Raw genomic sequence first — 27,619 nt, 5'->3', positions numbered from 1 at the left:
CAAAATGTACCACATTCTCTATTTTTTAAATAGGCAGCAACCAGATGGCCAGTTGATTAGTTTATAATAGTGCCCAAATAAGTAGATTTGCTGAGTAATAAATTCCTAGTACCTTTGCATATCAGACAAGTAGAATGATCCTCAGCTAACCTTGACATCATTCCTTTATTCTTGCTGTCTTTTAATCTCATGGGATAAACATATTTTATACATTTTACTTCCAACAACAAAAATCAGTTGTATTAGCTAATAATGTGCAAATAGAGGAAAAAGTAAACTATTTTTTCAGTACTGTTCTGCTGCTTTCACACCCTCCCATCTTCTCAGGATCTAAATAGCCCAGTGCAAGAAGAGATGAGTTGATATACACTGATAGGGGATTATTTTGGTTACATTAGCCCTTTTCCTCTGAGAAACTCAATTCTTTCAGTAACTATTAGCCAGCAAGACAAACTCATGAGGAATGGTGAGATAATTACTATTTTTTTTAAAAATCAGAGTAACATTGTATTATGTGTTTATTTCATATTTGGTTAGAAGGGGATAATTAAATATATACACTATTGGCAAAATTTTTGCCCACAAGGAGCACCAGAAAACCACACCAGAGGCCAAGACAGTCATTGATCTAATAAGGGCAAGGGTTTCTTTCTTGGTTCTCCCAAAGGGAAAGATATGAACAAAAGCAATGCACAATCAGGAAAAGGGTAACAGGCCATAGTGGGATGGCTAGATTTCAGTGGAGCCACAAAGAATTTGGGTGAAAGGCAATGAAACTTCCATTCTCATGGTTGTTATTCATTTGCCTAATTTAGGAACAAACAATTTTGTGGCATTTAGAAAGTAGGAAGGTACTAGAGAGAGACAAATGTCTTTATCCCTGTCTCCCTGTTTATGCTCCTCTGTTATGAAGAGATTAGGTAATGGAATCACAGGCATGAAAGAATATGGACAGTGGAGCCACAATGACAGTGCCCATATAATATTTGAAAAAAGTCTTCTGAGAGTAGTCATCAGGAACAAAACTTTAGTGAGTTTGCATTCCTGTTCCACTAAACTCTAGTAGCCTTGAGTTCACAGGGAACTCTTTTATTCAGCTAATTTATGGCTTTCTAGATTGCCACTTGGTGGCAGCAAGTCCACATATTCCCAGAACAGGAGCACCATGGTGCTTCATTGGTAGTGGCTTAAATTGTTGAAGTACTTGGTAGTGTAGGGAGTTTTAAAGTCCTTTAAACAAAAATTTAAAGAAAAATATGGAAATTACCTCCTACATCATATTTTGCATTCTGTAGCAGCTTCTGTGCATGTATATAATTTTGTCTTATATATTTGCACAAATACAGTACAAAAATAAACACTTTCTATTAGGAAAAATCTCATCTCCCATCCCCCCCTCCCTTTTTTTTTTTTTTTTTTTTGCATGTGATTTTAGTAACCATGGCAGTTGCGTTGATTTTACATCTCTTAGTTTCAGCTTCCTTTTAATTTCTTGCATTTAATACTGGTATATGTTTGCTGTTTGACCTTTCTTTTTCTCTACTTTTCTATCATACCCAGTTACTTTGCTTTTGAGTTTGTATGGATATATGGGAAGCTTCTGTCAGGGATGACACTATAGAGAAAGGGATTTCTTTGAATCTCCTTTCTTGATAGCTGGTACTGAGCAAAGCTCTAGTCTCTGATTCTGATTCTGTCTGAACCATTCACTCATATGGTGCCAGAAAGGTCATTTGTGCTTCAGCAGAGAATTCAACTTACAGGATTTTTATTTCCATTCTCTTCTCAAAAGAGCAAACCTGTCATCTCTAGTTACCAGTGAACTTGATGAATATGAATGGTAACACACTTTTCCATTAAAATCCACATATAGTTAGATTGGGATATCCATTTCTCACTGTTGTTCTTTGATTATACTGAGTTTCAGCCTGTGAATAATTAACTGTGGTTATGAATGAGAGGGATTAAATTGCCTCAGCTAGAGTAAACCTATTGGATGGTCTCTTCTCTTGATTTCCCAAGCAATGGCTGTTCTGTCAACTACCATTATAGTGTCCATTCCAAGATGGCTCCTCTAATATCTAACTCTGTATATATTGAATCTCGTAGGGATTTTTGCTTTTGAACATTGCTGTTTTAATTTCCTATGGACTTGTTCTGGGCTTTTTCTCTCATTCTAAAAAATAATCATTACCCACTATCTAGACAACTGTCTTTTAATCTTCTGATTAAAGATTGCTTAATGATAGTGCCTATTTGTTTGGCCAGTAGCATGTTTTTCTTTGTTTTAACACTGGAGTTTCTGCATGGATTTATAATATAAGGTTTTTTTTTGTTTTTTTGTTTTTTTTTTTTAACATTAGATAGGCATGAAGCCTTCGTCTCACAGCTGCATGCGTAGTCACTGTTGAAGCAAATGCCTACCTAATTTGACACTCTTGGTGTGTTTAAAAAATTTTTTTGAGTTTGCAAATAAGCATATTAAGTCTACTGATGGAGCCTTCGGGCAGTGAACAGTTATTTGAGGACCCTGATCCTGGAGGCAAATCCCAAGATGCAGAGGCCAGAAAGCAGACAGAATCAGAACAAAAATTGTCTAAAATGACCCACAATGCTTTGGAGAACATTAACGTGATTGGCCAAGGCTTGAAGCATCTCTTCCAGCACCAGCGCAGGAGGTCATCAGTGTCTCCACATGATGTGCAGCAAATTCAGGCAGATCCAGAACCTGAAATGGATCTGGAAAGCCAGAACGCATGTGCTGAGATTGATGGTGTCCCCACCCACCCCACAGCTCTGAATCGTGTCCTGCAGCAGATTCGAGTGCCACCCAAGATGAAGAGAGGGACAAGCTTGCATAGTAGGCGGGGCAAGCCAGAGGCCCCAAAGGGAAGTCCCCAAATCAACAGGAAGTCTGGTCAGGAGATGACAGCTGTTATGCAGTCAGGCCGACCCAGGTCTTCATCCACAACTGATGCCCCTACCAGCTCTGCTATGATGGAAATAGCTTGTGCTGCTGCTGCTGCTGCTGCTGCATGTCTACCAGGAGAGGAGGGAACTGCGGAGCGGGTAAGTTTGTAAGATTTTGTTTTTCTGTTAACTTACTGTTTTTCATACCTAGGACTCTCCAGACTTTCCTTTGGTAACTAAAAAGATATCTCAGCAAATACCTTAAAGTTATGGTAAAAGAATTTTTCCCCTTTTCAAATGGGTAAATAATAATTATAGCTAATGAATGAATGCTTAGAATTATATTCCTATTTCCTTCCTAACATAGTGCTATATTTTATTTTGTCCTTTCGTTAAAACCTTAAGTATATTTCATGTATTCTTTCTGTATATTTGAGGGTCAGTTTTATGGTAGAGCAATAAAGATGCTTTGTTTCTTATTGTTTTGATTTTGCACATGGAAATGGCTTTCTTACATTAATGAATGTAGTGAATAAAGTTCTAGAATCTGAGTTTGTCTGTGCTTACCATGGAAGTACACTAAGTTGGTTATAATTTTCATATACTTTGTAGTACATCAGCAGCATTCATTATACATTTTGCATGCCACGGTAGAGCATATACATTATTATAGTGTACTATTAATAAACAGATTGTTTTGGGTTTACCCAAAACCAGGCATATTAAATCTAGGAGAAACTTTTTCCATATAACTCTCAGTTATAGTTAGTTGAGGCACATAGAAGAAATAGTCCTGCTAGGGTTTGAAAACTCAGGTATGCGTAGCCATGCAGGTAGTGACAATGAGTGAACTTAAGTGTTATGGAGCTTGGACAAACTGAGGAGTTCCTGCTTTGTTTAACAGAGACAATGTCTTGGCTTTAGCTGATGGTTGAAATTTAGTACTGTGGGCACAGTCTTGCCAGAGCTTCTGATTTTTTTCAAGAGAAACTGGAAATCTAGATGGGAAATCTCTTGATTTTTAACAGATATGCAAGCCACACTGAACACATTTGTGGGCTAGGTCTGCCTTGTAAGTTACCATTCAACTATCTTTCAGCATTACTTTTGTGTATTCCTTAAGGTTTTTGTTTGATCGTTTTCATTCTGTGTCTGCTTGCGGTACAGTTAGGTTTTTTTTATTGGATATTAAGTTACCTGGAAATATAAATACTGAGTCTAGTACCTTAAACTTTTCCTAAGGTTTTTTTTTATTGGATATTAAGTTACCTGGAAATATAAATATTGAGTCTAGAACTTTAAACCTTTCCTACCTAAATATGATATTTAAAACATATAGATAATGGACAGTAAATCACTTTAAACCTGTCAAAATAATGATGTGAATTAAAATTCAAAAAATTTAAATGGGGAAAAGTACCACGTATTTATGTGTATATTCATTTTATTTTTTTTGGAGACAGGGTCTTACCCTGTCACCTAGGCTGGGGTGCAGTGGTGTGATCGTGGCTCACTGCAGCCTTAACCTCCCCAGACTCAGGTGATCATCCCACCTCAGCCTCCTGAGTAGCTGGTACTACAGGCGCATGCCAGCATGTCTGGCCAATTTTTTTTTTTTTTTTTTTTTGTAGAGAGGAGATTTTGCCTTGTTGCCCAGGCCGGTCTCAAACTCCTGAGTTCAAGTGATCCGTCCACCTCAGCCTCCCAAAGTGCTGAGGTTACAGGCATGAGCCACCGTGTCCAGCCTATATTAGTTATCTTTGAAATAAAAAGAATATTTGGTCACTGATTACCCAAACTAGTTGGCAGTAAAGATTGACAGTGCAGCTATGTACCTTGTCTTAATCTTCAGCCTTTACCAGAGAACATTAAGGAATTTACAGCTAGTGATTCTGGGATTATAGACTTTTATGTTAAAAAGAAAAAGTGTAAGTAAAGCAGATTTTATTGGAAAACTTCAAGAGAAAGAGGGCAAAGTGAGAACTTTTTTCATAACATTGTTTCTTTAATGCTTTGTCAACTTTACTAGCATATGCTTACAGTAAAATCCACCAGTTTTAAGTGTACATCTTGACTAGTTTTGAAAAATGTGTAGTTTTATAATAACACAGTCATTATATAGAACATTCCCATTACCCCCAAATAATGATTTCTCATGCCCCTTGGCTGCAGTCAGTCCCTCTTACCCAACCGGTGGCCTCTGGTAGCCGCTGATCTGCTTTCTATTGCTATAGTTTTGCCTTTTCTAGAATTTCCTAAAAAATTAGATCATGCAGTCTTTTGTGTTTGACTTCTTTCATTTAGTGTAATACTTTTCAACTGTTGTTGATTGTGTTGATAGTTTGTTCCTTTTTATTGCTGCACTCCAGGCTGGGCAACAAAGCAAGACCCTGTCTCAACCCCCTACCACCCCCTCCCCCCCCCCCACCAAAAAAGATAGATGTAAACTTTGGAGCTTCTAAAGGGAAAGTTTGGAAGTTATGGATTCAGGTTCTCTATTAAGGTTAATATCACTTCAGAGCTCACTATATCATCTTCTTATTTATAGCCAGATTTAGGAAAAGCAGTGTATATTAGGCTGCAATGAGGGAAGCTTTTTGGATCACTTACAGGCAGAAGGAAAGGGAAATTTTTGTAATGCCTGGCTGTACCTGGAAGATAAAGAAAAGTGGAAGAAGTTTGAGGAAGATGTATGTGTTCAAATAAAAAGATTTCTAAGTTTGAATTAGTTGAACTGTAAGCAAAACTAGTAAGGCAGGTGTACTGTTCTCCCAGTGGGGAAGAAATGAAGTGGGGAAAAGGATAATTCATGTTGTTGACCACCAGGTGGTGCCCTAGGTGAGGATTGGTAGGTGGAAGTGAGGGGATGGATGCCTGACAGGACATTGATTAACCCCGGGGTGATAATTTAATTAGTACAGGAAGTCATTAGGATGTGGGCTAGCTTGAGCACAGTGACTATTAAATAGTGATAGTGCTCTTATAAATATTGAGCTGAATTGATAACTGTGGAAGTGGAATGGACAATAGAAGAACAGGTAGGATTTGATAACACTGTTAGAATAAAAAATTTTAAAATCTGAAGTTTGCTTGGGAGAATCAGAAAATATTTTCCATTTCCACTAAACAGTTGAAAAATTGTATTTTTTAAGGAAAACCATTTAGTTTCAGTTGGGTGGCTGACACCTACTATGAAGAGAATGTCTTATAGGCCTTTAATAATACGGAACTGGAACAGTGGGCATAAGTTAGAGATGAAGATGTATTTTGGCTTTCTCATTGTTCTCCTTTAAAGATACTTTACATAGCAAAACTTGATTGCCAAAGCAAGTAACTTACAGGTTTATTGACCCTACCTCTGAAAGCCAGAATGTTTATGGCTATGTCCTTTCCCCCAATACTGAGTTTCCTTTAATATAAATATGTATTCATTGGCCCCAAAGATATTTTGATTATCCTTAATGATCTCATGTGGGCATCAAATATAGTTCTTGTAAGAGTAGAAGTGAAGGTACAGATAAGCTAACTGTTCCTAACGTTGGTAAATTTGTTATGCAAAGTGTAATATCATAGGGATGCTTCTTAAAGTTTGTTTTTGTTTGTTTGGTTGGTTGGTTTTTTTTGACACAGAGTCACGCTCTGTCACCCAGGCTGGAGTGCAGCGGCATGATCTCTGCTCACTGCAACCTCCACCTCCCAGTTTCAAGCAATTCTCCTGCCTCACCCTCCAGAATAGCTGGGATTACAGGCACACACCACCATACCCAGCTAATTTTTGTATTTTTAGTAGAGACAGGGTTTTACCATTTTGGCCATGCTGGTCTCAAACTCCTGACCTCAAGTGATCCACCTGCCTCAGCCTCCCAAAGTGCTGGGATTACAGGCATGAGCCACCGCGCCCAGCCAAAGTTCGTTTGTTTGTTTTTTAAGTCTGAGTTACTTTCTTTCTGTTCAGAGCCTTTTATGATGAAGGCTTAACGTAATGGAAAGCAGAGGTCACTCTTTAACCTCTTTTTCCTTTATACAACAAAATGGTCCAGGCTTTAGGGTAATCAGACTCCTAAACGTATATAGTATGTGACCTAATTTCTGCTTTTCTCTTTTATTCATCAGAGATTTGGGTACTTTATCAATAGCTTTGAATCTTAGGAGTAGAGGAGGAGAATTTTAGTATCCAAAGTCCACTACTCTTTGGTTTATCCAGAACGCTAATATAAGGTCTTGCTTCCAAAGAGTCATAGATAGATAGACAGAGGGATAGGCCAAGATTGTGTTTTGTGTAAGGTAATTACTAGAGCAGACTGTTTTTTTGTTTGTTTGTTTGTTTTTCAGGGATCTCAGTACAGCATTTTTTCTCAAGAAAGACAACTTTGGCAAGTTAGCACAATGTTGAACTAAGTCGGTGTTTGTTAAAAATTGACTTATTTTGATGTTATCATAGCCTATGATCCTGTTGGTCAATGTGAGCAGGCTAGATCTCATTTTTGAACTTTTGTACTTCAGGGTCACAATTAATATACATTATGCGTTAATAGGTGTCTCTCACTTTGTATATACATCAACTTTGGGAATATGTTCCTAAACAAAATTTTAAATATATAAAATGTTATTTTTGTTTTGTTTTGTTTGAGATGGAATTTCGCTCTTGTTGCCCAGGCTGGAGTGCGGTGGCGTGATCTCGGCTCACTTCAACCTCCACCTCCTGGGTTCAAGCGATTCTCCTGCCTCAGCCTCCCAAGTAGCTGAGATTACAGGCGCACATCACCATGCCTGTATAATTTTTATATTTTTAGTAGAGATGGGGTTTCACCATGTTTGTCAGGCTGGTCTTGAACTCGTGACCTCAAATGATCCACCTGCCTCAGCCTCTCAAAGTGCTGAGATTACAGGCCTGAGCCACTGCGCTGGCCTAAAATGTTTTATTTTAAAAATTAAAGTTATGGCAAATCTTTTTATTTTGTCATAGTAACATCTTACTGGGATAAGAAACCCTGACTCAGATTTCAAAACTGTAATAATGAGGAAGCTAAGAATTCAAAAGTCTTGAGTTGCAAAATGAGTCCCTTGCACCACAAATGATTTCTAGTCAGAAGATCACCGGCTGCTGCCAAGTGACTACCAGACTCATAGACTGTTAGGCCTATTAAGCTACTTTGATTAATTCTAATCAAACTCCTAATTTTACAGGTCCAGAGATGTTAAAAACCTGCCTGCAGTTATACAGTTAATTATGAGTGATACCAGGACCAGATCCCTGGGTTCCCTCTTGTTTTGTGTTCAGCATTCTTGCCTCTTTACCTGGTTGAGCATGCCAGAGAATTGAAGAATGCCGGAGAATTGAAGAACACCAGTTCTTTCAAGCAGGAAATAAGAAAAGGGGAAAGGAAAGTTTTTCCTTTTTTCAAAGATTGGTTGCTAGATCAGCTTGTTTGAAGGCAGAAATCTAAGAGCAGTGACAAAGACTGATTTCATCACTACCTCTGGTTTCTTATGTTATTATGTATTTTTTGAGATGGGGTTGGGGTCTTGCTCTAATGCCCAGGCTAGAGTGCGGTGGTGCAATCATGGCTCATTGCATCCTCAAACTTCTGAGCTCAAGGGATTTTTCCACCTCAGTCTCTTGAGTAGCTAGGACTATAGGCATGTGCCACCATGCCTGGTTCTTATATTATTACTTTTAAACAACTTTTGCCATCATTTTCAGACGGGTAACAGTAGATATCAAATACTGAAATGATTCCCTAAAGTTATTTTAATCCCATTCATCATTAAAATATGAGCATTGACATCCTGGATTCTCAGATGTCTAAACAAAATAATAACAAAATAGTTATTTACAATGCCTAAAAAATAAGGCCTCATAAATATATATAAATATATGTATTTATATTTGAGACAGGGTCTCACTCTGTCACCCAGGCTGGAGTGTAGTGGTGTGATCACAGCTAACTGCAGCCTCGACCTCCCAGGCTCAAGTGACCACCCACCTTAGCCTCTTCAAGTAGCTGGGACCACAGGTGAGTGCCACTGCACCCGGCTAATTTTTGTATTTTTTTGTAGAGGAGTTTTGCGGTGTTGCCCAGGCTGGTCTTGAACTCCTGGGCTCAAGTCATCCACCCGCCTCAGCCTCCCAAAGTGCTGGGATTACAGGTGTGAGCCACTGCATGTGGCCAAGGACTCTTATATTTAGTGAGATGGCTGGTTAAATAGTCTTCATGGAGTTATTTCTGCATTGTGAGTTTGAGGGTGGGATGGAAAACAGGGCCCATAATTAAAGTTTCTTACCACGTAAAATGTTGCAGAGTTATAGTAAGAAAGAGTGATGACGATGAGAATCATCCCTCTGTTATCTTATTGCCTTAAGACACCAAGAAACCTGCCCTGGAAATGCTGAATTTTAATGAACTCATAAAATGAACTTTAATTGGGAATCTTTTCCATGTAGTTGATAGTATTCTTTGCAAGAATTTTGTTGAAGTGAATTTGTTTTTATATCATTATATCAGATCATTCTTAACAAATATTTGAGTGTCTAATGTATGTAAGATCCTTTCCATGTATACTTTGCAGTTTAATTTACATGTGAGTATTTTGGGGCAGGTCAATATCTTTAAAAAAAAAAATGAAGTAATTAGTGCTTAGGGAAAATTTTAAAACTTGTCTAAGACCAGAGAGCTAGTTGATGGCTGAGTCTGAGCTCTTTGCACATGTACACATCTACATCTACACATCTACAGCACAGATGCCTCAATATTGATAGCTTTTATCATGTACTTAGTGTGGGGAGTGTAATATAAAGGCAGAGAATATAGATCTTAGAATGATACAGGCTGTCAAAAAGTCGGTAATCTGCCAAGTAATTTTCCTAAAACACATAAGAAAAAAACTTGAACAGTTGGTCTTAGTTAAAATTGAAGCAAGATTTGAGGCTTCATAATTAACTCTTAAAGTAGAAACTTAGATGAAAGAAAAAAGTAAGTTTCCCACTGCTTTCCTTATGTACTATCAAAAGGCCACAATGAAATTGCTGGAAGTCGCCACCTCTTACTAACCTCCGAACAGTGCTTAAAAGTAGGAAGTGAGAGGTAATTGGCTGGTTTATCTTTGCTTCCATGCAGTTTTACTGGCCTATAATCTGGTGGTTAATAGCATCGATTGTTTTTAATTCTGTTGTTTTTTTCCTGCCAAGTTGCTATAACCATCTGGGAAGGGTAAGATAAGAGTGCTGGAGCATTGTCCTAAGAAAGTTCCACTTCTCCTTTTGAGCCTTTCTTTAACACAAATCTCATATTGGGAGAGATTTCTACAGTCGTTTTCATTTATAGCTCTCTAACATTCTCCCTAAACGGTTGTCTGGCCTCTCAGAATCTCCCAAAGCAGCCTATTCTACTTGTGCCTCTGTTAGACAAATCTAATATATTAATCTGAATCTGGTACCCTGTATTTCTCCAGTTAGGGCCAATCAGAATATGTAATGCCTCTGCAGGCATGAATTGCCTTCACATTGTGTCTCTTCCTGAATAATCCCTTCTCCAGACTAATAATCCTTAGTCCTTGGGATATATATATATATTTTTTTAATTTAACATTTTTTGATCCAGGCATTTTAAGTGTTTGGGATACAGTAGTGAATTCTCACTACAAACAACTGTACTGTGAAGTATTACTATCTCTATTTTTATAAGTGAAGAAACAAGATGAAGTCGGAATGACTTATCATGTTTACACAATTGGTAAGAAGTTTGTAATGGATGTCAGAACCAAGTCTTTTTAGCTCTAGAAGTCATGCTTTTGACCACTGCTCTTTGCTACTGTAGGTCTTGCCAAGAATAATCTAGTAGGCGTCTTCAAGGCCTGAAATAGATAGTTCAAGGAGAAGGCTCATCTAAGGAATGGCATAAACACCTTCTAGATAAGAAATTCTGAGGTTCCTTGGGATATTAAATGAATCCGTAGCCTTCCTGGGTTCCACTGGGAAACTTGACGTCAAGTAGATTCTTAGCTGGGTTTGGTGGCACACACCATTAAATTTGTGGTTTCAACAATTCACTAAGGACCCCAACGTCCATAAAAAATATGGAGTGTTTCACGAGTTTTTGTGTCATCTTCTTCAGATGCCATGATAATCTTTGTATTCCAATTTTAGTATATGGGCTGCTGAAGCAAGCCCTGGGTTATTCATTCACATCATAATTTTGAGTACTTAGTCATACTGGTCCATCAACTCTAACTGTTCCCGTTCTTCAGTATTCCGCTTAAATTCTAGTCTCCAGAACAGAACACAATGCCCAGATCTGATTACAGTAGTGAATAGACCTTTCCTAATTCTGAAGTATTATATGCTTATGGTCAGCACAACTCCAGTTTGAAATTGTTTTTCCTTTTTGTGATCTGACTTACCTTTCATCTTTAATTTTTATTTGGCAGAAGTTGTAGAGTTTAATTCAGAGTAATTGAAATTTTTACAGGCAGTAAAATAATACAGATGTTTAGTCATTTTGAGACTGTTAGTAAAAAGGCTTTTTCTAGAGAACTTAACTTCTAATTTCTAATATATTTACTTTTAAGAATGAGAACCCTTCACACCTGTAATCCCAGCACTTTGGGAGGCCGAGGCGGGCGGATCACCTGAGGTCAGGAGTTCGAGACCAGCCTGGTCAACATGGTGAAACCCTGTCTCTACTAAAAATAAAAAAAATTAGCCTGGCATGGTGGTGCACACCTGTAATCCCAGCTACTCAGGAGGCTGAGGCAGGAGAATCACTTGAACCCGGGAGGTGGAGGTTACAGTGAGCCGAGATCGGGCCATTGCACTCCAGCCTGGGTGACAGAGTGAGACTCCGTCTCAAAAGAAAAAAAGAAAGAAAGAAAAAGAATGAGAACCTTTCACATTCTACATTTTATTTCATTTCATCTTAGGCTAGTCAAGTGAACTGTTTGGCCTGGAGAAGGAACAAAGAAATCTGTAACTGGTTGTGATCAATTAGTTGTGAGCATTACTGCACTTGGACCAGCCTCAACTTCTACCTTTTTAAATTGGTGTTAGAGATTAACCAAATGTCACCTACATCATTTCACAACACTGATACCATGTGCTTCAGCACCTCATTTTTCTTACTTTTTATTTATAGTATTATTTATTTAATGTATAGCCATATTCTTCAGAATAATTAAGAATTGTGGCATGTTGAAGAATTCAGTCATTTATTAGCCCTTCAGATATCTTTGTTTTTTTAATCAGTGCTCAATTTGTTTTGCAAAAAGTTTTCTTTAAAACTTTTCTTTAAAAATTTCTTTAAAACTTTTCTTTAAAAGTTTCTTTAAAACTTTTCTTTAAAAGTTTCTTTAAAGCTTTTCTTTAAAAGTTTCTTTAAAGCTTTTCTTTAAAAGTTTCTTTAAAACTTTTCTTTAAAAGTTTCTTAGAAACTTTTAAAGAAAATTTAAAAAGTTTCTTAGAAACTTTTAAAGAAAATTTAAAAAGTTTCTTAGAAACTTTTAAAGAAAATTTAAAAAGTTTCTTAGAAACTTTTAAATTTAAAAAGTTTCTTAGAAACTTTTAAAGAAAATTTAAAAAGTTTCTTTGAAACTGTTCTTTAAAAGTTTCTTTAAAACTTTTCTTTAAAAATTTCTTTAAAACTTTTCTTTAAAAATTTCTTTAAAACTGATGTCTGCTGATCACAGAAATTTAAAGAAGTTTTGTATATATATTTTTTTTCTTAAAAAATAATTCCCAGCCAGGTGCTGAGGCTCACACCTGTGATCCCAGCTCTTTGGGATGCTGAGGTGGGCGGATCACTTGAGGTTGGGAGTTCGAGACCAGCTTACCAACATGGTGAAACCCCATCTCCACTAACAATACAAAAAAGGCCCGGCATGGTGGCTCACAACTGTAATCCCAGCACTTTGGGAGGCCGAGGTGGGTGGATCACCTGAGGTCAGGAGTTTGAGACCAGCCTGGCCAACATGGTGAGACCCCGTCTCTACTAAAAATACAAAAATTAACCGGGCGTGGCACATGTCTGTGGTCCCAGCTAGTCCAGTGGCTACAGCAGGAGAATTGCTTGAACTTGGGAGGCAGAGGTTGCAGTGAGCTGAGATCGCGCCACTGCACTCTAGCCTGGGTGACAGACCAAGACTCCATCTCAAAAAAGAAAAAAAAATTAGCTGGGTGTGGTGGTGCACACCTGTAATTCCAGCTCCTTGGGAGGATGAGGCATGAGAATCACTTGAACCCAGGAGGTGGAGGTTGCAGTGAGTAGAGATCTCACCACTGCACTCCAGTCTGGGTGACAGAGTGAGACTCCATCTAAAAAAGAAAAAAAAATTCCCAGCTTAATAGAAACTTCAGCCACTCTGAAAATCAAAATATGAAGATGTGGGATAGTCTCTAAGGGCCTAGAAGGAAGAAATTCTTGTTAGCAATTTATTTCCCTTTGGATAATAAGATAGTAAATATTCTTTTCTGTCAGATTTTTTGATTTGGTAATTTCATGATCTTAAAGTTCACAGATATTATTAATCGATTGAGACAGGGTCTTTCTTTGTTGCCCAGGCTGGAGTGCAGTAGTTTGATCACGGCTCACTGCAGCCTTGATCTCCTGGGCTCAAGCGATCCTCCCACCTCAGCCTCCCAAAATGCTAGTATTAGAGACATGGGCCACCACACCTGGCCGACTCTTATGGGTGAAAAACAAAGATTTTTACTTTGGTCAATAAGGTTGTTTTGGTTTTAAATAACAGTTGACACTGTGCCCCAGAAACCTGATTCAAATGTGCTTGCCTTTTTTTTAATTTAAATTTTATCTTTTAAAATTGATATATAATTTACGTATTTTGGGGGTACATGTGATCATTTAATACATTTATATAACTCATAAACATCAAATCAATGTAACTGGGATATCTATCACCTTAAATATTTGTCTTGTCTTTTTCTTTTTTCTTTTTAGACAGGCTCTCACTCTGTCACCCAGGTTGGAGTGCAGTGGTGCAGTCATAGCTCATTGCCACCTCAAATTCCTGGCTCAAGCAATCCTCCTGCCTCACCCTCCCTAGTAGCTGGGACTACAGGTGTGCACCGTCACACCTGGCTTATTTTTTATTTTTATTTTTTCTAGAAATGGGGTCTTGATATGTTGACCAGGCTGATCTCAAACTCCTGGGCTCAAGTAATCCTCCCATCTCAGCCTCCTAAAGTGTTAGGATTACAAGCATGAGCCATTATGCCTGGCCTTGTCTTTTCTTTATGCTAGAAACATTTGAATTATTATCTTCTATAATCACCCTACTGATCTATCAAACATTAGGTCTTATTTCTTCTATTTCTTCTATCAGACCCCGTTTATTTGTACCCATTAATCAACCTCTCTCCTTCCCTCCCTCTCCCTTACCTTTCCCAAGCCTCTGGTAACCACTAGTCTACTCTTTATTTTCATGAGATCCACTATTTTTTAGCTCCCACATGTGAGTGATAACATGTGATGTTTATCTTGCTTGGCTTATTTCACTTAACAAAATGAGTTCCATTTCCATCCGTGTTGCTGCAAATGAAAGGATTTCATTCTTCTTTATGGCTTTATAATATTTCATTGTGTTTGTATACCACATTTTCTTTATTCATTTGTCCACTGATGGGCAGTTACATTGATTCCATGTTTTGGCTATTGTGAATAGCACTTGCAAATAAACATGGCAATGCAGATGTCCGTTTGATATCTTGATTTCTTTTCTTTTGGCTATATACCCAGTAGTAGAATTCCTGGGTCATATGGTAGTTCTATTTTTAATTTTTAAAGGAACCTCCGTAAAGTTTTCCATAGTGGCTGTACTAATTTACATTTCTACCAACAGTATACATCCCCTTTCTCCACATCCTCCCCAGCATGTTATTCCGTCTTTTTGATAAAAGCCATTCTAACTGGGGTGATGTGATGTCTCATTGTGGTTTTGATTTGCATTTCTCTGATGATTAGTGATATTGAGCATTTTTTCATATACTTGTTGGCCATTTGTATGCCATCTTTTGAGAAATGACTATTCAAATCTTTTGCCCATTATAAAATTGAATTTGTTTTGCTATTGAGTTGTTTTGAGTTCCTTATGTATTCTGGTTATTAATCCCTTGTCAGATGGATAGTTTGTAAATATTTTCTCCCATTCTGTGGATTGTCTTTTCACTTTGTTGGTTGTTTCCTTTGCTGTGCAGAAGCTTTTTAGCATGATGTGATCCCATTTGTCTGTTTTTGCTTTGGTTGCCTGTGCTTTTGAGGTCTTACACTGAAAATCCTTGTCCAGACCAATGTCCTGTAGCATTTCCCCAATGATTTCTTCTAGTAGTTTCATAGTTTCCAGTCTTAGATTTAAGTCTTTAATCCCTTTTGATTTGATTTTTGTATATGTTCAGAGATAGGGGTGTAGTTCCATTCTGCAGGTGGTTGTCCATTTTCCCCAGCACCATTTATTAAAGAGACTGTTCTTACCCCATTGTATGTTCTTGGTGCCTTTGTTGAAAATGGGTTGGCTATAAATGTGTTGATTTATATCTGGGTTTTCCATTCTGTTCCATTGGTCTGTGTGTTTTTATGCCAGTACCGTGCTAATATGTTTACTATTGCTTTATAGTATGTTTTGAAGTCAGGTAGTGTGATACCTCCCATTTTGTTCTTTTTGCTCAGGATTGCTTTGGCTATTCAATGTCTTCTGTGGTTCCATATAAATTTAAGAGTTTTTTCTGTTGCTGTGAATGTTACTTATTTCTAGCTTTATTCCATTGTGGTCAGAAAAGTTAATATGATTTATTTTTTTTTAATTGTTGAGATTTGTTTAAGATATGGTCTCTTCTGGAGAATGTTCCCTTGTGGTGATGAAAAGAATGAGTATTCTGCAGCAATTGGGTGAAGTGTTCTATAAATGTCAGGTCTGTTAAGTATGGTGTCTACTTTAACTTTTGTGTCTCTGTTGATTTTCTGTCTGGATGATCTGTCCATTATTGAGAATGAGGTGCTGACTTTCTCTACTAGTATTGTATTACAGTCTATCAGTCTATCTCTCCCTTTAGATCTACTAATGTTTGCCTCATGTACTTGGGAGCTCTGATGTTGGGTACATAGATACTTATAATTGTTACATCGGCTTCCTGAATTAACCAGTTTATCTTTATATAGTGACCTACTTTGTCTCTTCCTATAGTCTTTGATTTGTAATCTATTTTATCTGATGTAAGTATAGCTACTTCTACTCTTTTTTGTTTTCCAGTTGCATAGACTATATTTTCCCCACCCCTTCACTTTCAGTCTATGTGTATCTTTGTAGGAGAAGTGGGTTCCTTGTAGGCAGCATATAGGTGGGTCTTATTTCTTTGTCCATTCAGCCACTTTATGCCTTTTAATTGGAGAATTGAGTCCATTTACATTCAGTGTTATTTTTGATAAGTAAGGGCTTAATACTGCCATTTTATTGCATATTCTGGTTGTTTTGTAACTCCTCTTTTCATCCCTTTTTTACTGTTGTCTTTGTGGTTAAGTGATTTTCTCTGGTAGTATGTTAATTCATTGCTTTTTATTTTTAGTGAATCTGTTATAGGTTTTTGCATTTTGGTTACCATGAGGCTTACAACAAACATAACAAGTTATTTTAAAGAGATGGCAACTTATGTTAGATCACAAAGAAAAGATTAGAAACAAAGATTCTGCCACTTTAAATAGGAATTCACAGGATGAATACTTAAAATTAAAACACTGCAGGAAAATTAGCCTGTGAGTGAAGATCTGGTTCAGGAGTACACTGGGAAATTGTTTGGCATCTTATCTAAACCTTACACTCAGGTCTTCTCCTAATGTCTTTAGAAATTTCATGGTTTCTGATTGTCAAGCCATTTCCACATAGGAAATGCAAGCCTATAACTCAACTCTTTGGGAGAATAAATATATAAATAGTTATTCCAACAGTGGACTTTTATCACTTACCCTGCTTTATTATACAAAAAAAATAATAATAAGGAAAAAGAACTTAAGGACAAGTTTAGAATGGATGAACAATTAAAGTGTTTATTATCACAGATGACTTAGTAAATACATTTTTAAATTGTTAAATTTCCTTTAACATATATAAGTACTATTTCCTTAAGAATAATCTCTTCTTCAGTAGAAATGGAATAGCTTCATCTTTTTTTTTTAACTTTTATTTTAGGTTCAGGAGTGCATGGCTAGGTTTGTTAAATAGGTAAACTGCATGTTGTGGGGGTTTGTTGTACAAATTATTTCATTACCCAGGTAATAAGCATAGTACCCAATAGGTAGTTTTTCGATCCTCACCCTCCTCCCACTCTCCACCCTCAAGTAGGCCCTGGTGTCTGTTGTTCCCTTCTTTGTGTCCGTACTAAATGTTTAACTCCCTCTTGTAAGTGAGAACATGAGGTATATGGTTTTCTGTTCCTGTGTTAGTTTGTGTAGGATAATGGCCTCCAGCTCCGTAAGGACATGATCTCATTATTTTTTTATTGCTGTGTAGTATTCTGTGGTGTACATGTACCACATTTTCTTTATCCAGTCTACCATTGATGGGCATTTAGGATGATTCCATGTCTTTGCTATTGTGAATAGTGCTGCAGTGAACATACATGTGCATGTGTCTTTGTGGAATAATTATTTATATTCCTTTGGGAAAATACATAATAGGATTGCTGGGTTAAATGGTAATTCTGTTTTAAGTTATTTGAGAAATCGCCAGACTGCTTTCCATAATGGCTGGACTAATTTACATTCCTACCAGCAGTGTGTAAGTGTTCTCTTTTCTCCACAACCTCACCAGCATCTGTTATTTTTTGACTTTTTAATAATAGACATTCTGACTGGTGTGAGATGGTATCTTATTGTGGTTTAGATTTGCATTTCTCTAATGATTAGTGATGTTGAGTATTTTTTCATAAGCCTGTTGCTGCATGCATGTTATCTTTTGAAAAGTGTTCGTTCATGTCGTTTGCCCACTTTTTAATGAGGGTTGTCTGATTTAAGTTCCTTATAGATTCTGAATATTAGACCTTTATCTGATGTATAGTTTGCAGGTATTTTCAAGTATTTTCTCCCCTTCTGTAGGCTGTTTACTCTTTGATAGTTTCTTCTGTTGTGCAGAAGCTCTTTAGTTTCATTGGGTCCCATTTGTTTATTTTTGGTTTTGTTGCAATCGCTTTTGGCATCTTTGTTATGAAGTCTTTGCCAGGTCCTATGTCCGGATGGTATTTCCTAGGTTATCTTCAAAGGTTTTTATAGTTTTTCATTTTAGATTTAAGTCTTAAATATGCCTCATCTTTTCAAGCTTAAAATTATCTCACCTTAAAAACAATAACCTTAGTGTCTCTACCTTTTCTTTTTTTGGGGGGAGGTCGGGTATTTGTTTTGTGAAATCCAGCAAGTGAAGATAAACCAGCAATAAATTTATAGCTTCTTCAATAAAATATCTTGAACAGGGGTATTAAAAGTGAAATCTCAGTACCAGAGATTTGATTTGAGTATTGTGGATGTGATTGTAGTCCTACAGAGTACCAGCTTAAGTTTCTTTGTTATAGTTGTGGTGCTCTTCTTTCCTCTTTTACATAATGCCCTGTTTTTTTCTCATTGGCTTTTTTTTTTTTTTTTTTTTTTTTGAGACAGAGTCTTGCTCTGTTGCCTAGGCTGGAGTGCAGTGGCGTGATCTCACTGCACCCTCCACCTCCCAGATTCAAGTGATTCTTCTGCCTCAGCTTCCCTAGAAGCTGGGATTACAGGTGCGTGCCACCACATCTAGCTAATTTTTGCATGTTTAGCAGAGATGGAGTTTCACTGTGTTGGCCAGGCTGATCTTGATTTCCTGATCTCAGGTGATTTGCCCACCTTGGCCTCCCAAAGTGCTGGGATTATAGGCATGAGCCACCACGCCCAGCCATTTCTCATTGTTAACACAAAGGTAAAAGCCCTTCTGTACTAATCAATCTAAGAGTATTGAATAGTAAGAATCACCAAAACTTGATTTCTTTCTTTCTTTTTTTTTTTTAAATTGAGGCAGAGTCTTGCTCTGTCACCCAGGCTGGAGTGCAGTGGCACAACCTGGGCTCAGTGCAACCTCCGCCTACTGGGTTCAAGTGATTCTCCTTCCTGAGCCTCCTGAGTAGCTGGGATTACAGGCGCATGCCACCACGCCCAGCTAAGTTTTGTATTTTTAGTAGAGACAGGGTTTCGCCATGTTGGCCAGGCTGGGCTCGAACCCCTGACCTCAGGTGATCTGCCCACCTCAGCCTCCCAAAGTGCTGGGATTACAGGCATGAGCCACTGCGCCTGGCCCAAAACTTGATTTCTTTTTTTAAAAAATGCATAGTCTTGCATTTATTGAAGATTTGCTGAGAAAATTCCCATCTCAGGATCACTTTTCTCAAATGGTTGGACACCGTGGCTCATGCCCCTAATCCCAGCACTTTGGGAGGCTGATGTGGGAGGATCACTTGAGCCAGGAGTTCAAGACCAGCCTGGGCAACACAGTGAGACCCCTGTCTCTACAAGAAATTTAAAAAAAAACAGCCAGGTGTGGTGGCACACACCTGTAGTCCAAGCTACTTGGGAGGCTGAGGCAGGAGGATCACTTGAGGCCAAGAGTTGAGGTTACAGGGAGCTGTTGACTGTGCCACTGCAGTCCAGTCTGGGCAACAGAGTGATATCCTATCTCTAAAAAATTAAAAATAAATAAAAAATATATAAAATGAATGGCCATGAAAGTGAGCATCCTAATTCTGATCTATTTGTTTCTGAGCATTTCTTTGTAAGCTTAACAATGGAGTAGTGCATCAGAGTAACCGATCAATATAACCTTCCCCATGTGGATGCTCTGAGGAATACGCTTTAGAATTTTAGTGATATAGAAGCTTATTAGAAGAACATACACAGTCTTAGGGAGCATACTCTTGGTTTATTAATTTAAAAAACTCATATGTTAAGCAGCTGTGCAAATGCACGTTTAAATAACCATTTTACCATAGGATAGGACTAGAATACCTTAAACATTGTTTTCTGCCTTAAGCTCACCACAGGCTTTCCAATAACATTAAACTTGTTTCAACAATTGTAGATGTTCAAGACACAGCTATACATTCTTCTAGGTGAAAGAACAGTATCCAGGTTTTCTGCTCCATAGAATCATTGTTTTCTATAAAAATGCAAAACACCTGAAGGAAACAATTTACCTAATTTTGTTGTTGTAAATGTGATTGCTTATGAGTTGAAACATTGCTTTGATAAGCTTCCTTCCATATTCGTTGATGTCATACATTGTCTTTATATTATATAATTTGTGATGAGTTATACCATAGAATGAAGTTCAGTTTAAGCAGATAAATGCTTGTGAGATTAGCATATTCTTCTTAGGAATGTTTGCCCATTGAGCCTTAAGATACAGGGTGAACTTGCTTAAGTTTCTGTGCATAAAGATAAAATGCAAGCTGTTTTCTATTGTCAGAAGTTTAGCTTTATGAGAATGAGTATAAAGGTTTTGTGATCCGATTGTAGTTCAGGAGGATTTAGGCCACAGTATAAATTACCTGTTTTGGTTCTGCGTACTAGTATGTGATATATGTCTCTTGATTTTTGCTTTGTTTTGTTTTGTTTTGTTTGGGAGACAGTGTCTCTCACTCTGTTGCCCAGTGGTGCAATCTTGGCTCACTGCAACCCCTGCCTCCTGGGTTTAAGTGATTCTTCCACCTCAGCCTCCCTAGTAGCTGGGACTACACGTGCCCGCCACCATGCCCAGCTAATTTTTGTATGTTTTTGTAGAAATGGGGTTTTACCATGTTGCCCAGGCTGGTCTTGAACTTGTGAGCTCAAGCCATCCACCCACCTTGGCCTCCCAAAGTGCTGGGATTACAGGTGTGAGCTACCGCATCCAGCCTGATTTTTGCTCATAGTTCTGTATCAGTATCTTTTGTTGCCTTAGGGTGCAGAGATGTGTGGATTAGTACAGAAATTCAAGACAAGTTTGACTTTCACATGTTGTTTTCATTGTTATGAGGATTTGTAGCTCTAATGTTTTTCTACATAAAATCAGTAAAACTAAATAAAATCAGGGTCCTTATTTAGATGAGTAACTTGCTTTGTCACATCAAGATTAAATGTACTGTTTTAGTGGGATTTACCTAAAAAGAGGTAAAAAAAGAATTGGCTACTACTGAAACCGGGAAAATTGTTTGCAAAATGCATTAATGTTCAGTGTGGAAAATACCAAAAGCTATTCTTTTTTGTAGGATTTCAGTACTTTAACTAAATGTTTTTCTATAAATACTGTCTTTACCTCTCTCTCTCTTCTTTTGCACCCTGGAGATTTTTTTTTTCTTCCTGTCAGTTTGTATCTCTTATCATTTACTGTCTGTGGCTTCACAATACTGTATTGTTACAGTACCATTTAAAAAATTACAGCTGGAAGCTCTGAAATGCATCCTGACAAAGGAAGGCTGAATTGTGTGGCTTTAGGCCAACAGTAAGCTACAGGAACAAATGAAATTAAGAAGTTAATATTATTTCAGATATGTGTTTGTGTCCTTAGTCTTACAGAGAATTATTAAAACCAGGAATTTAAAAGTCATATCTGCTTTCCAACACTAGGAGTATGAAACATTTTACTTGCTTGTGAATCTTCTATTTTACATGTTATTTTTTGTGAACAACTTTCTGTAGATTTATTTAATATAATCTTCCAGAATTTTTTTTTTTTTCTTTTTTTGAGATGGAGTCTTGGTCTGTCGCCTAGGCTGGAGTGCAGTGGCGCGATCTCAGCTCACTGCAAGCTCCACCTCCTGGGTTCACACCATTCTCCTGCCTCAGCCTCCCAAGTAGCTGGGACTACAGGTGCCTGCCACCACACCCAGCTAACTTTTTGTATTTTTAGTAGAGATGCGGTTTCACTGTGTTAGCCAGGATGGTTAGCCAGGTCAGGATCTCCTGACCTCATGATCTGGGATTACAAGTGTGAGCCACTGCTCCTGGCCTAATCTTCCAGGTTTGTTAAGCTCTCAGAAACAAGTTTCTTTGTTTTTGTTTTTTTTTTTTTTAGCATATCTAACCCAAGTAAAATTTATTTTAACTTTTTGATCTTTTAATTTTTTATTCTGAAATTTATCTAAATATTTTCTAAATAACATGCTTATGCTGCTAATTTTTTTTTCTGTTTTGGATATCTTGAGTTCCTTTAATGAAAATGATCGTGTAGCTTTCTTATTATCTTGTTCCTATCCATCTCTTATTAAAATTTTAGTTATATTTCAATATGCTGTTTACATTATGCCAATGTAAATATATTTACAACTTGAGCTTTGTAGTACAATATGATTACACTTCCCTTTTTATACACCTTTTTGCTGTCTCTGGAGTTAATTGCTTTAATTTTTGTTGTTTATAACTGTCATTGGGTTCTCTCCAAATTCTCAAAGAACTGTAAATCTTTCATTATTTTCTTTTTTTAAAATTTTATTATTATTATTATTATTATTTGAGATGGAGTCTTGCTCTGTTGCACAGGCTGGAGTTCAGTGGCGTGATCTTGGCTCATTGCAACCTCCACCTCCTGGGTTCAAGCTATTCTCTTGCCTCAGCCTCCCGAGTAGCTAGGATTACAGGTGCACACCACCATACCCACTAAATTTTGCATTTTTAGTGGAGACGAGGTTTCACCATGTTGGCCAGGCTGGTCTCAAACTCCTGACCTCAGGTGATCTGCCTGCATTGGCCTCCCAAAGTGCTGGGATTACAGGCGTGAGCCATCATGCCCAGCCTTATTTATATATATATTTTTTAGACAGGGTCTTGCTCTGTCACCCAGGCTGGAGTGCCATAGCACAGTCGCAGCTCACTACAGCCTTGACCATCCGCCCCCGACCCCAGTTTCAAGCGATCCTCCCAAAATCTCTCAATATTTTCAAAACAGCATTTACTCTTCTCAGTTTCAGCTTTTCTTGGAGATACACTTCTGGAAGCTCTCACTTTTCCTCTAGTCTGAATTGACTACTTTCCAAGAGTGTTGCACGTCTTTTGTTCTGGGACTCCTTAATCTATTAATAAATAACATTCTTTGGTTCCTTGATTTCATATCCTCTTTTTGGTTTATTCCTTTCTTTTCTTGAAATGTACACTCTATGAGCCTTATAGAATAAGGGTGCATGGAAGATAATTTTTCAGAAATTATGCCCATTCCAAAATTTATTTTACCTTTATACTTTAATGGTAGTTTGGCTGAGTACTGAATTTTAGGTTGTAAATAAATTGCCCATGTATTCTTGTATTGTTAGCTTTTAGCTTCCAGTATTGACAAAAAATCTGGTGCCATTCTGATTCTTGACCTTTCTCTCTAGAATTTCAAAAAAAGCTCTTCTCTTTGTCTCTGTTGTCCTGAAGTTGTACAATGATGGGCCTTGGTGTGGGTCATCTTGGCAGCCCAAGGCATAGGACTCAGAAGTACTCAGCAGACTCAGTACTATGCAGCCTTAGGAGTCTTTCAATCTGGAAAATTTATGAGTCCTTTCAATCTGGAAAACTCAAAGACTGGATCTGGAAACACTGGTTTTAAAAAACTTCTTTCAATATTTTTATATTCTGTATTTTATATTTTATTGTGTAATATTTTATTCATATAAAATAAACATATAAGCTATGACACATAGTAATACACTACCTGTGAACCAGCCATACAACATAAGAATGGGAACATTACCATTGCCATGCTTTTGTAACTCTTTACAGTTCTCCTCCTGTCCTAAATTATATATTTCAGTACCTGGACTTCTAAAAGAAGAATTACTACAAATGTTTGTTGACACTAAACAACTATTGTTTAGTTTTGCCTGCTTGGGGGCTTTGTAAAATGATACCATAGCTTATGTAGTCTTTTAGGGCTTGCTTTTTAGGCAAAAATAGGTTTCTAAGATTGATCCATGTTATCACATACAGCTGTATTCATATTATTTATTTAATTTCCTCCTCCACCTATATTTATCTTTTTCTTAGCAGTTAGCTCTCCTGACTTACCGTTTAGTGGTTTTTTTTCCTTTGTTCTTTCTTATTTTCTCTGTCTTTTGTTCTAATTTCTGGTAGATTTCCTTAAAGTTTATTTTCCAATCCTTTCACTAAATATTTTATTTCTGGTATTATGTTTTTAATTTCCTGAGTGCTTCTTTTTCTTGTCTATGAATGCTTCTTTTTTGTAGCATGCTTTTCTTGTTTTATATATTTGTTTTCTTTTGTCTCTGAGGGTATTTTCTTTTGCTTCTTGTAATATGTCTGTCTTCTGAGTTTCTTCTCCACTAAGTGTTTTAGTTTCTGTCTTTTATGTTAAAGACTTTTCTCAAGTGTCTGGTTAACCATGGCTTCCTTCTCCTATTTGAGAGAGGCATTAAAATGGTATGGGAAACCCTGTGAGGACAGAGACTAGTTTATTGCAAGGCCCTTCAGTTATCAGTATCTATAGGTCTTTTCTCCAGTTTTCCCTGAGAAATTGTTCAAACCTTTGCCTTTGGAAATGGGTGGATGATGGTGGTGGTAATTAGTCTGGGTGCCTGTGTTCCATAAGACGAGGTGGAAGAGGACTGAAATTCTCATCTGTTGGCTTAGTCTATCTGTCCTCAGAATGATGATCTGTTTTTCATGTTTCATAATTTTATTGGAATCTTTTATCTATTGCTGTCTCCTTTCCAGTTCTCTGCCTGTGTAGGTTTATGCCTTTTATTATTCAATTTTAGTAGAGAGCCAAGATAAGTCTGTTCAACCGTCCACGTTTAATCCATGCTTCCCAAACTTGTATTAGAATAGAACTTCAAGGGGCTTCGATACAGGCTTGCCCACTAAACTCTTCTTTGTCCCTAAATAAATCACTAGGAATCTCACTTCTGTGACACTGTAGGCCAATTAAAAGAAAATGACACTTACATTACTTACGTTTTGTTATTGAGTAAACAGAATTTGAGACAGAAAGTAGCTACCAAAGTGATTTTGCTATATAATTGTTTTTTGTTTTTTGTTTTTTTGGTTTTTTTTTTTTTGAAGAGACAGGGTCTTACTCTGTGGCCCAGGCTGGAGTGCAGTGGTGAGATCATAGCTCACTACAGTCTTAAACTCCTGGGCTCAAGCAGTTCTCACCTCAGCCTCCCAAATGGCTGGGACTACAGGGTGCCACCACACCCAGCTATTATTTTTATTGTTTTTTTGTAGAGATGGAGTCTCGCTATGTGGCCCAGTCTGGTCTCAAACTCCTAACCTCAAGCAATCCTCTTGCCTCAGCCTCCCAAAGTATTGGGATTACAGGAGTGGGCCACCCAGTCCAGCCAGAAATGTTCTTTTAATTGTTATGATTAGAAACAAACGGATTCTAGTCTTTGTCTTCTCTACTTCAAAACAGTAGTTCCCTCTATTTCAACAGACTGTGTATGTGCTAAACAAAATGAGTAACCTGGATTAAAATCTTTCCTTTTCATTGGCCTACAGTGTCATAGACAGAATAATCTTTTAAATGTGACCAGGTGCAATGGCTCACACCTGTAATCCCAGCACTTTAGGAGGCCAAGGTAGGCAGATTATTTGAGCCCAGGAGTTCGAGAACAGCCTGGGCAACAAGGCAAAACCCTATCTCTACAAAAATACAAAACAATAGCCAGGCGTGGTGGCCTGTGCCCACAATCTTAGCTACTTGGGAGGCTGAAGTGGGAGGATTTCCTGAGCCCAGGAGGTTGAGGCTGCAGAGAACTGAGATTGTATCACTGTACTCCAACCTGGGTGACAGAGCAACACCCTGTCTCCAAAATAAATAAATAAATAAATAAATAAATAAATAAAAAGGTGACTTTCGATATTAAGGCTTAGTCTTCTTAATTTTAATATGGTGAAGGAAACCTGGCTTAAGGTATATAACTCCAGCCTGGTTTTTAGCATGTCTTATATTTAAATATTACTTTGAACCATGTGAAATTGCCAATATTGGAGCAGTTTTTGGCTCACAAAAGTGGTGATTTTATATGATGCACCATAATGAAGTACCGTAACAGCTTAGTTAAAAGATTCTTCTGTCCAATATAGGAATTCATTCTGTAGCATTCTTGGAAACATTCTGGTAGGAGAAAAGGATGAGGTAAAATGGGGATTTTTCATATCAAGTAAGGGGGAGAGTTGAGGTCCCCATTGAGTACAACTAGTAGGTCCTAGAGCTGCATTAGGGTTCCTGTGGTGTGCTATAAGCTCTATGCTACTGAGGCTGAAGGCTGTAAATTCATTGATGTGACAATTAGATATACAGTGCCTACAAATTTGAATACTACCACATACTCTCCAAATACCTGGCTGACAAGCTATGGACCTGTATAGGATTTCAGCAAATTTCAATTTAGCCAAAATAGTATTACTTAATTTTGTTTACTCTGTGTATAATTTTCCTATGTGTTTCCTTAGGTTAGTAGTTGAACTTCAAAATGATAATAAAACTGTCCTGGGGTTTAAAACATTGTAAAAATAAAATATGCAACAACAATAGCCAAAGGGGTCAGGGGAGGCCTAATGGAGGTAAAAGGCCTTGTATTATTTGGATTTGGCTAAGGTAGACTGTAAGTTAAGAACATATGATATAATTTGCAGGGTAACCACTCAAAGAATAGCACAAAAAATGTAACTATGTTATATCATCTTTCTTTTGGTTAGTATTTGCATGGCATTATATTTTCCATCAGGCGAGTTAGACTTTAAGGCAAGAAATATTACCAAAGATAAAGAATGACATTTTATAAGGCTAAAGTGGTCTCTTAATAGGAAGACTTAACAATTCTAAACAACTTTCCCTTATTGCTTGGTTTGCTAACCATTCATGTGGTCTTTGGGGCTTTTATTTTTACCAGTGTTCTCATTTTTCACTGCTACAGATGTTTTTGTAGTCTATAAGAGAAGAGTTGTTTGTTTCTCTGACTAAGGTAATGTTCATGTTCAACGTGCTCTGGGCATTGCAAATGATTGCAAGGAATACCACCTGAGAACAAAACCTTAGACATATAATTATTTCATTTAGTGTTCTAATTATTTTAATGTAATTATTGTCCTTTTTAAGATGCTAAGTATGAGAGATGGAATTTAGACGAGGACTAAGAAATTGATTATATTTTAAAATAATTATTTTTTAACATTGTGTGATTATGAGTAATAAGGTATTAAAAAGAAATCAAAAGAGTAGATATTTGTTCATTTATAAGGATTCTTGGCAGTAAGCCTTTTGTGTTTGTGTGTGCTCTGGGTCTTTAAAGCCTTGTATTGAGGTGTCAGAACTTTTCTGGATAAAGTCATCTGTTGAATTCCATGCCTAAAGGCAAGAAAAGGAAAGTGAGGTTTAAGGAAACAAAATTAAAAGTGCTGAATCAAAGGGCATACATGAAAATAGAAATGCAATTAGTATCGCTTTTTTTATTGTGGTAAAAACACATAACAAATGTACCATCTGAACCATATTGAAGTATACAGTGCTGTAGTGTTAAGTGTATTCATATTATTGTGAAACAGATTTCCAAAATTTTTTCATCTTTCAAGCCTGAAACTCTAAACCCATTAAATAGTAACTCTTCCTTTCCTTCTACCCTCCCCTCACTCTCTGTTCTGCTTTCATTTCTTGGAGTTTCACTAGATACCTCATATAAGTGGAATCATAAGGTATTTGTCTTTTTGTGATTGGCTTATTT

General features: G+C 37.3%; 1 protein-coding gene and 1 pseudogene across 41 annotated transcripts in view; one reads left to right on the top strand and one right to left on the bottom strand.

Annotated features, from left to right (window-relative positions):
* Positions 1–27,619, top strand: part of TMCC1 (transmembrane and coiled-coil domain family 1) — a 246,912-nt gene that overhangs the window by 63,950 nt on the left and 155,343 nt on the right. For 15 of the 41 annotated variants that reach the window (XM_063807121.1, XM_063807135.1, XM_063807124.1 and 12 more), the window contains one exon: positions 2,364–3,069. The exons of 13 other annotated variants lie outside the window; for them this stretch is intronic. In XM_063807121.1, the coding sequence (XP_063663191.1) occupies positions 2,494–3,069 (576 nt within the window). In that variant the 5' untranslated portion in view covers positions 2,364–2,493. The remainder of the gene's footprint in view (positions 1–2,363; positions 3,070–27,619) is intronic. 13 more of the 41 variants (XM_063807148.1, XM_063807141.1, XM_063807143.1 and 10 more) reach the window with 2 other exon arrangements.
* Positions 10,981–11,080, bottom strand: LOC112208781 (U6 spliceosomal RNA; annotated as a pseudogene).

This window comes from Pan troglodytes, chromosome 2 (genome assembly GCF_028858775.2).
Source record: "Pan troglodytes isolate AG18354 chromosome 2, NHGRI_mPanTro3-v2.0_pri, whole genome shotgun sequence".
Lineage (NCBI taxonomy): Eukaryota > Metazoa > Chordata > Mammalia > Primates > Hominidae > Pan > Pan troglodytes.
The sequence above is the reverse complement of the archived record's forward strand: the minus strand, read 5'-3'. Positions and strand labels throughout refer to the sequence as shown.